The sequence below is a fragment of the Vombatus ursinus genome, unplaced genomic scaffold, assembly GCF_900497805.2.
Source record: "Vombatus ursinus unplaced genomic scaffold, bare-nosed wombat genome assembly UNPS02009205.1, whole genome shotgun sequence".
Lineage (NCBI taxonomy): Eukaryota > Metazoa > Chordata > Mammalia > Diprotodontia > Vombatidae > Vombatus > Vombatus ursinus.
In genome coordinates, this window is record NW_020948983.1 from 11,991,920 (window position 1) to 12,001,851 (window position 9,932).

At 39.0% G+C, this 9,932-nt stretch overlaps 1 protein-coding gene across 3 annotated transcripts in view; it reads left to right on the forward strand.

Annotated features, from left to right (window-relative positions):
• The window catches only part of XPNPEP1 (X-prolyl aminopeptidase 1), a 61,082-nt gene that overhangs the window by 16,444 nt on the left and 34,706 nt on the right, over positions 1–9,932 (forward strand). For all 3 annotated transcript variants that reach the window (XM_027851672.1, XM_027851673.1, XM_027851674.1), the window contains one exon: positions 9,754–9,817. In XM_027851672.1, coding sequence (XP_027707473.1) covers positions 9,754–9,817 — 64 coding nt within the window. The remainder of the gene's footprint in view (positions 1–9,753; positions 9,818–9,932) is intronic.

The following is a 9,932-nucleotide window of genomic DNA, read 5'->3' on the forward strand; positions in this document are numbered from 1 at the left end:
TAGTTTTTTTTTTTTAATTTTCTCCCAGAAAAGAAAAGAAAACCAGAACCAGATTTTTTCCAGGATCCTCAGTCCCACATCTGTGCTGGCTTTTGACAGGCTGCTTCTTGGGGCTGCCACTGCTATCCTGACTCTGTAGTAGGAGAGCTACAGTCACTTCAATCTAGAAAAAAAAAGCACCGAAGTTCATGTTTGACCAAGTGGGTTTGCAACTGGAATCAGGGGAGGCTGTGCCAGATGTAGAGTGTCCTACCTTCATTCAGAAAGTCTTCACTGAGTGTCTGCAGGTGTGTTAGTACCCTTCCTACCTACCATGTTCGGGACTTTATTACCTCTTGTCCAGACCAATGCAGTAGTCTCCTAACTGGTTTGTTTGTTTCTGGTCTTTCCATGTTCCAACCTTCATAGCTTTGCCAGCGGAATCTTGCTAATGCACTATTCTTCTTCTTCTTTTTTTTTAATTAATTAATTAATTTTTAGTTTTCAACATTCACTTCTATAAGCTTTTTTTTTTTTTTTGCATTTTGGTGAGGTAGTCAGGGTTAAGTGACCTGCCCAGGGTCACACAGCTAGTGTCAAGTGTCTGAGGTTGAATTTGAACTTGAGTCCTCCTGACTCCAAGGCCTGAGCTTTATCCACTGCCACCTAGCTGCCCCAGTCCCATAAGCTTTTGAGTTTTCAATTTTTTCCTCTTCCCTCCTTCCCTGCCTCCCCAAGAAGATGGGCAATCTGATGTAGGCTCTACATATACATTCCTATTAAACATATTTTCATAATGCACTATTCTTATCCCACACCTCTCTATCCCCTACACACTCTGTGGCCTGACATTCATACCCCTTTGCAGTCTGGCATCAGTTTGTAAGAAGCATCCATCCTGGCAGAGTAGCAAAAGCTTTGGATTTGGATTGAGGAGGACCTGAGTTTTGTATTCTGCCTGCTATTCTAAGGCCCTTCCAGTGCTAGATTCTGTAATCTTACATTTTAAGCCTTATCTTCTACTAATCCTCTTCACATACCTTAAGCTCCAGCCTGAGTGAACTGACTACTTAGCCATTCCCTAAGAATCTCTCTTGCATTCCTGCCTTCATTTGTGCCCTTCCTTTCCCCTGGCATGTGCTCTCTCTTGCTTGCTGCCCCTAAAAATTTTTTTACATGTTAATCAGTCAATCAATAAGTGCCTTCTATGTGCCTGGCACTCTGCTATTTACTACTTGTAAAGGGGAAACTCCTTCTCAAAATCCAGTTCAAATCTCATTAGCATTCAATAGAACATAAGCATTTTGAGGGCAGGGATTGTTTGACTTCTTTTTGTATACTTAATACCTAGCTTGATCTCTGTTACCATGTAAGTACTTGATAAATGCCTGTTGAATTGAATGGACTGGAGTTCATAGTTTTGGTAGCCAAGTTGGAAGTAACCTCTCCCTTCTGAATTCTTATGGCATTTAATGGTCTACCTGTTATTTGGCACTTAGCTGGGCCATCTGCAGTTGTCCTGATCTATGTCTGTTTCTTGCCACTGGACTCAGATGGCTCTGGAGGAGAAAGTAAGACTGATGACTTTGCACGCCCTCCCTCACTCTAATCCAATTAATCTGCAAGTCAGGGCATCATTTTCCTGATGTCTTTGTCCTTTTGAAGAATGAAGGACAAAACACAGACACGTAGACACTTAGACACACACACACACACACACACACACACACACACACACGGCATTTAGCATATTCTGCCTTATATTGTTAATGCTTCATAGGTTTGTGTCTTGACTTCTTAGATTGTAAGCTCTGTGAGGGCATAGACTATGTTAAACTCATATTTGTATCACAGTGAGCACATAGTAATAGCATTTACTTACAAAATCATCGAGTCTTCGAGCTGGAAGAGATCCTAGCTATTATCTAGCCCAGCAGTTCTCAAAATGTAGTCCAGGGATCCCTTGAGGGAGAATCCCCAAGACTTTTTTAGGGGGTCTATGAGGGAAAAATTTTTTGTGATAATACTAAAATGTTTTAATTTCTAATATACTAAATATTGGTAGATGTAACGCACATAAACCAAATCTCTTTGGGGAGGAAGGGTCTTCAATATCTTTTAAGAATGTAAAGAGGTCCTTGGGGCAGCTAGGTGGTGCAGTGGATAGAGCCTGGAGTCAGGACGACCTGAATTCAAATGTGGCCTCAGACACTTGACACTTATTAGCTGTGTGACCCTGGGCAAGTCATTTAACCTATTGCCTAGCCAAAAAAGAACAAAACAAAAAATATAAAGAGGTCCTGAAGCCAAGAAGTTTGAGAACCAAATCTAGCACAGTAACATCATCTTACAAAAGAGAAAGACAAAGCCTAGAGTGGTAAAATGATGTATTCAGTCACACAGCTTTGTGAGTGTCAGAGCCCAGGTAGAATCCTAAACTCCTAGTTCCTCCTCATCCATTACGTCACACTGCTTCAGTGCTTGTTGGTAATGATTTTACGAAATACATGCTCTAACCCCGTTGCTCATGAGCTTGAAGTCTAGGATGGCTCAGTAACAAACACACATGGAATTATGGAGCCTTCCAGCTCCTGAGGATCTTCAGCATCATGTCACCCAGTGCCTTCATGTGAAGCTGTTACATGCTAGTACTTCAGGTCAGGCTATGGTAAATGCTGAAATTTTAAACCTTTAAACAAGAATTTATTAAGTACCTGCTGTGCGGAAGGCACTGGGGATATAAAGACTAAAAAAACTAAACATCTCTGCCCTTAAGGAGCTTTTATTCTATAGGGAGAAAGGAACAAGTACCACAGACTGTAAGAGTTTTAGAAGCACCGAGGAGGTAAAATAGTATGGGCTAGAGCATTAGGGAGATGACTGGTGGGGGAGGTGGCAGACTTGAACTGGGCCGTGAACCAAGATTTTTGGCTTTGATCTGATGTGGAAGACTAGAGGGAAAGGATGTACCTATCCATGTGATCACCTTTGATTTCTTAGGAGACCAAGGATTCCATGGACCCTGATGAGTTCAGGGAGTCTGTGACTGTGGATGGGGGAAAAAAAATACGTATTTTATTTTTACCAACCTCTAACTGAAATTTACTATTTCCTTCAATTACAAATGTATACAAACAATACCGAGTCTGCCTATTACTCAGGCTGGAAGAGCTGTGGCCACTTATCCCAATGCTGATTTTTTTTTGGGGGGGTGAGGCAATTGGGGTTAAGTGACTTGTCCAGGGTCACACAGCTAGTAAGTATCATGTGTCTGAGGCCAGATTTGAACTCAGGTTCTCCTGACTCCAGCTCTGGTGCTCTATCCACCCAATGCTGATTGGTAAGGAAACTTGAACTTTCTTTTTTTTTTTTCACTTGGTTCACTGCTTCTTAGCCTGGTAGTCCCCTGCTTCTAGAGGAATCACCATTTCAGTATGTAGTTGATGTAGACTCCCAATATCATCTTTAGTCCTACTGTAGCTCAGAATTTCCAAATTCAAATAATCCACCATCCTCTACCTCCCCAGGATTACAGGCATATGCCTGTGTGCTATGCTCAGCAATAAACATTATTATGAGAAGGGGTCCATAGGCTTCACCAGACTGCCTATGGGATCGTGAAACAAAAGCAGGTTCTTGGATGGTAATACTAATTGAGTATCTCTAACCTTCTAAGTGCTAGGAAGATTTGGCCTACGAATTTTCCTGTGTCACCTTGTGCTGTCAGTAAGGAAGTGGGAGTAATAGCCAGCCTCAGAAGGTAGGGTCTCATTGTCCCACCACACACTTAGGTCATGTCTGGATATCCTTGCTTCAGACTTTGCACTAAGGCCAAGCATACATCCACGCACTTCTAATTCCTCCTCCCTCTAGAGCAGCATATATCTTGCCTCTTATGATTATTATGTCTAGTGTGGAGACTTGGGCAGACCCCCTTCATCTTCATTCACCCAGAATTGCTTTGAGGAGAGGAGGCATTTTTAAAGGAACCCACATCGCTGAGGGGAAGACATCTTGACTCTGATCAGGTTGCTTATCCTCTTTAATTCCCTGAAAAGCTAAAAGCCTTTTGAGGACAACTATAAAACATTGGGGGATTTGTTTTTATGTCAGAGGTTTTAAAACAGAAGATCAAATCCAAACTCACAACCATGCAATGCAAACCCTTTGTAATTTGCTGATAAGTTGTATTCCAAAAACCTCTTTCAAAGCTGTTGCAATTTAAGACTAGTTTCTCATGGAAACAATGTTACACATGATGGTTAGGTTCACAAGACAGCAACAAAAATCTATGTAGTTGGTTATGTTAGCAGAGATAGAATGCTGAGAGTCTGAGGAGGCCACGTACTGGGGGAGTGAGGAATAAGGGAAGATGTCCCTCTTCAGTTTAGGGGGGGCTTTGGGTTAGCTCATGCCAGAAGTATTTTGAAATGGATGAATTTGTCTATGGCCTTCTCCCACCTCACTTTCCAGATCGCTCCTACCTCTTAGTGCCTTGATGCTGTCTTAAGTCTCCTGCTAGAATATATTTCACTGAACCTGACCTGTTGCAAAGTATTCTGAGGACCCCACTCTACAGATAACACCTGTCACTTCCTTCCTGCTCCTCCAGCTTGAGGTTTGGAGTGGGGGCCAGTGGAGAGGGCACCACATTTGAAGTCAGGAGACTTAGTTCTCAATCCCAGCTCTTATGTCACAGGGTCTTAATATAGAACATCAGATCCAAATTCACAACTATGTCATAATGAGATTGTGTTCCAAAAGCTTCTTTTAAAGTTGTTTGGAACTTTCAGAATAGTTTTCACAGAAACAGTGACATCCCAGTGGTCTTGGGCAAGTCACTTAAACTCTATCAGACTGTTCCCTTATTTGTAAAATGAGGAAACCATGCTAGATCAGGGCTTCTTAACCTTTTTTGCTGGCCCTTTTGACATGCTGGTGAAGCCTATGGACCCCTTCTCAGAATAGTGTTTTTAAATGCAAAAAAAAAAGAAAGAAAAAAGAAACTAATTCTATTGAATTCAATTTATTGAATACATTGAATTAAAGATGTAATCTTCAACCCCCCCATCCAATAAGGTAATATTTGTAAAGCACTTAGCACAGTGCCTGGTATGTAGTAGGCACTATGTAAATGCTTATTCCCTTCTCTCCCTTCCCTTTCCTTGGTTCCTGGACCGACTGAAATCTCGCTACAGACCCTAGGATAAAAACACATGGACTATATTGTCCCTGAGGTTCCTTCCATCTGTATGATCCTATAATTTAGCTAGTTCATACAGTTTGCTTAATGGTCTGGTAAGCATTCTGGAAGAAGAAGGCATTTGTGTTTTTAAAAGAGTAGACTCGTTAAGCCACAAGTATTTCTAATTGATGAAACTTTAGGCAGTTAAAAATTGCCTATTAGAAAAACCAAATCAAAATGAAGTTAACATTGCAGGGGAGGGGAGTAGAGAAACAGCTGGGCCCCGAAGAGGAGATTTGTGGGAATCTTCACTTTCTGGGGGCTTTTGTCTGACACTAGTGCACTTAGAAGGGCTTACAATTAACAATCATCTTCCCCTACGGCAGGCAAAGTGAGAAACATCCTTCTATGTGGGAATATCTTTTTGGGGGAGGAGATGTAGCTAGTCAGTCAATAAACATTCATTAGGTGCCTTCTGTGTTCCACACAGCTAAGTGTTGGGCATACAAGCTGAGGCAGTTTCTGTTCTCAAGGAGCTCACAGTCAAATATGGATAAGCAACTGTGTACAAATAAACTATATGTTGGAAAAAATGAAAATGATCAGCAAAGACACTAGAATTAATAGAGATTGGGAAAGGCTTCCTGTAGAAGGTTGGATTTTAGCTGGGTCTTCAAAAAAGACAAGGAAGCCAGGAGGCAGAGATGAAGGGGGGGGGGGGATGGTCAGTGAAAATGCATGCAAACTGGGAGTCTGACTGTCAAGTCATTTTCTCCTATAAGCAGTCATATTTTTCAGTTTCTTTGCTTATTCTACTTCTGAGCTGACATGTTCTTTCAAAGCTCCAACTTTGTTCCCCCTGCCCCCCCAACACTGGTCTGCCCAGGCACCAAGAGAGAAGGGAACTCTTTGTATGTGTGGATCATTTGTAAGTCCAATATTTTTAAGCTGGAGGGACTGCTTCACTTGTTTTGAGGAAGATGCAGTTGTTGAAACCTTGTTGGGGAAATAATTTCTGCTTGTAGTCTCCAGCATAGGACCTTGCACATAGTAGGTGGATAATAAATGTTAGAAGAATTGAAACAACAGCAACAAAAACAATATTCATAACTAAAAAGGAACTAGAAGATCAACAAATTAAAAATCTTGAATTAAACACCGAATTGTAAATCCTGAAAATCATTGGAGAGATTAATAAAATTGAAAGTAAGAAAACCATTGATCTAATAAAATTAGCTAGTTTTATGAAAAAAACCCCAATAAAATAAACTATTGATTAATTTGATTTGAAAAAAGAAAGAAAACCAAATTATCAGTATCAAAAATGAAAAGGGTGAATTCGTTATCAATGAGGAGGAAATTAGGAACTATTTTGCCCAAATGCATGCCAATAAATATGCCAATCTAAGTGAAATGGATACATATTTGCAAAAATATAAATTGCCCAGATTAACAGAAGAGGAAATAGAGTACTTAACCCCATTTTAGAAAAATAAATTGAACAAGCCATCAATAAACTCCCTAAAAAAATTCTCTAAGGCCAGATGGATTTGTAAGTGAATTCGACAAAATACTTAAAGAACAGTTACTTCTAATACTATATAAAGTATTTGGGAAAGTAGGTGAAGAAGGAGTCCTGCTAAATTCCTTTTATGACAAATATGGTGCTGATACCTAAACCAGGAGGAGCCAAAACAGAGAAAGAAAACTATAGACCAATTTCCCTAATGAATATTGGTGCAGAAGTTTTAAATAAAATATTAGCAAGGAGATCACAGCAGGATATCACCAGGATCATACACTATGACCAGGTGGGATATATACCAGGAATACAGGGCTGGTTTGGTATTAGGAAAACTATCAGCATAATTGACTGTATCAATAACAAAATCAACAGAAATTATATGATTATCTCAATAGATGTAGAAAAGGCTTTTGATAAAATATAACACCCATTCCTATTAAAATAGAGCATAGGAATAAATGGAGCTTTCCTTAAAATAATAAGTAGTATCTCTAAAACCGTCAGCAAGTATTATCTGTAATGGGGATAAACTAGAAGCCTTCACAATAAGATCAGGGGTGAAACAAGGATGCCCATTATCACCAGTATTATTCAATATTGCACTAGACATGTTAACTTTAGCAATGAGAAGAAAAAGGAATTGAAAAAATTAGAATAGGCAGTGAGGAAACAAAACTATCATCCTTTGCAGATGATATGATGGTATACTTAGAGAATCCTAGGGAATCAACTAAAAAACTACTTGAAATAACTAACAATTGTAGCAGAGTTGCATGATATAAAATAAATCCACATAAATCATCAGCATTTCTATATATTACTTACAAAGCCCAGCAGCAAGAGAGAGAGAAATTCCTTTTAAAATAACTAGATTAGAGTAGCTAGGTAGTACAATGGATAGAGCACTGGCCTTGGAGTCAGAAGTACCTGAGTTCAAATCTGACCTCAGATACTTACTACCTAGCTGTGTGACTCTGGGCAAGTCACTGAACCCCCATTGCCTCCAAAATAAAAAAAATAAAATAACTGTAGATAATATAAAATACTTGGGAATCTACCTGTCAATACAAGCCCAGGAACTACATGAACACAATTACAAAACACTTTTCACACAAATAAAGTAAAAATATCAATTGTTCAGAGGTAGACTGAGCCAATATAATAAAATAACAATTCTGTATAAGTTAATTTACTTACTTAGTGCCATACCAATCAAACTACTGAAAAATTATTTTATGGAGCTAGAAGAAATAACAAAATTCATCTGGAAGAACAAAAGGTCAAGAATATCAAGGGAATTAACAAAAAAAAATGCAAAGGAAGAATTGTGGTTAAGAAATGTGGTGCATCAGTGGGATAGATTAGGTACACCATTGTGTCCTGTGTACCTAATCTATCCCACTGATGCACTCCAGAGTCATGCTGTGCCATGATCAACAATGATTGACCTAGTTCTTCTCAGCAATACAATGATCCAAGACAATTTCAAGGGACTCATGATGTAAAATGCCATCTGCATCCAGAGAAAGAACTGATAGAGTCTTAATGCAGATTGAAGCACTATTTTTATTTTTTTGTTTTTTGTTTTTTATTTTGCAAACTGTAATTTTTTTTTGCAAACTGTTTCTTTTTTCACAACATGACTAATAATGGAAATATGTTTTATATGATTGTGTGTATATACTATATCAAATTGCTTACTGTCTTAGGGAGAGGGGAGGTAAGGAGAGAGGGAGAAAATTTGGAACTCAAAATTTTATAAAGAAAGAATGTTAAAAATTGTCTTTACATGTAATTGGAAAAAATACTGTAAAAAAAACCAAGCCAAAAACAACATTCAGTAAAATTGTTTCCTTTAGGCAAAATCAGAATCCATGAGGGAAATTGGTGGGGCTACTTTGGAGGTCAAGAGCAGCAAACTTGCAAGTCTTTACGAAAAGACTTACATTAAAGAATCCTTGAAGCTAAATTTTAAAAAGTTCCTGACCTTGCTTTCAGAAATATGACATGTTTAAATGACACTGGGAGGCAAAAGATGAATGTGGATCTCCGTATGGTGAGGAAACACCAATTCTTCATCAGTTCTGTCTTTTGGCCTAATTGGTCCTCCCTAAGGAAGGAGATAGAGGTTTAGGTCTTAAGGATATTTAGCCCTCAATGAGAGCAGTTGTGGTGTACCGAGATCTGAATTTGAATCCTAACTCTCACCGAACCATTACCTGACTCAATTTCCCCAGCTGTAAAATATTGAATATTAAAATATTAACACCTATCTCTAAGGGTTGTGAGGATTAAATGAAATAATATTTGTAAAGCACTTAGTACAGCACAAACCATTAATAAATCCTCCCTCCCTTCCTTCTGTGTGATCTTGGGTATATCTTGACTTTTTTCAGTTTTTCCATCTATAAAATGAGAACGATAGTTAACCTGTTAACCTCATAACCATATTTTGAAATAATATTTATAGTATAGAGGTCTTTATAGGACATAAGCTGCTATGTAAAATCAATTATTTTGTTAGCATACTTTACTTGATGTCATTGATTCGTTCTGGGGAAAGAGATTTTAGGTGAAACAGTATTACAGAGGGTTGAAAATTCCAAAGACTTAATGTTTATGCTTATATACACAGAGTAAGCAGACTGTATCCCAGGGAAGTTAATGCCGGTGGGACTCAGGTGCTAGCTGGCATTTTCCACTGGCCATTAGGTTTGTGTCTTTTGGCCAAAGGAAGTATTATATCTAGGCCATTGTCATGGCATCTAGGTCTTGATGTTTTGTTGCCTGGGGCAACTCAACTGGGGCATACCTGTATTGTCTGGTATTCTCTTTTTGGTCTCTGCTCTGTTTATCTCCTCAACTAGGTTTTAATCTGTTTCAAGGGCAGGGACCTTTTATACACACACGTTATTTTTTTGGGGGGGGTGGGGGAAGGGCATCCTCATGGTTTCTAGCATAGTGTGGAGCCTATAGATGATGTGCAATAAAGATTAAATTGATTTTTTTTATGTGTTGCCCATGTGTGGCCGTGCTCTTTAATTAGTGGCCTCTTATTTTTCAGAGTGAGTATATTGCCCCCTGTGACTGCAGGCGTGCTTTTGTGTCTGGATTTGATGGCTCAGCTGGTAAGTTATCACAAACTTTCATCTGTGCATGCATGTATCTTTTTTCCTCTTCCTGACAGTAATTAGACCAGGCCTTAGGGGTGTGTGTGTGTGTGTGTGTGTGTGTGTGTGTGTG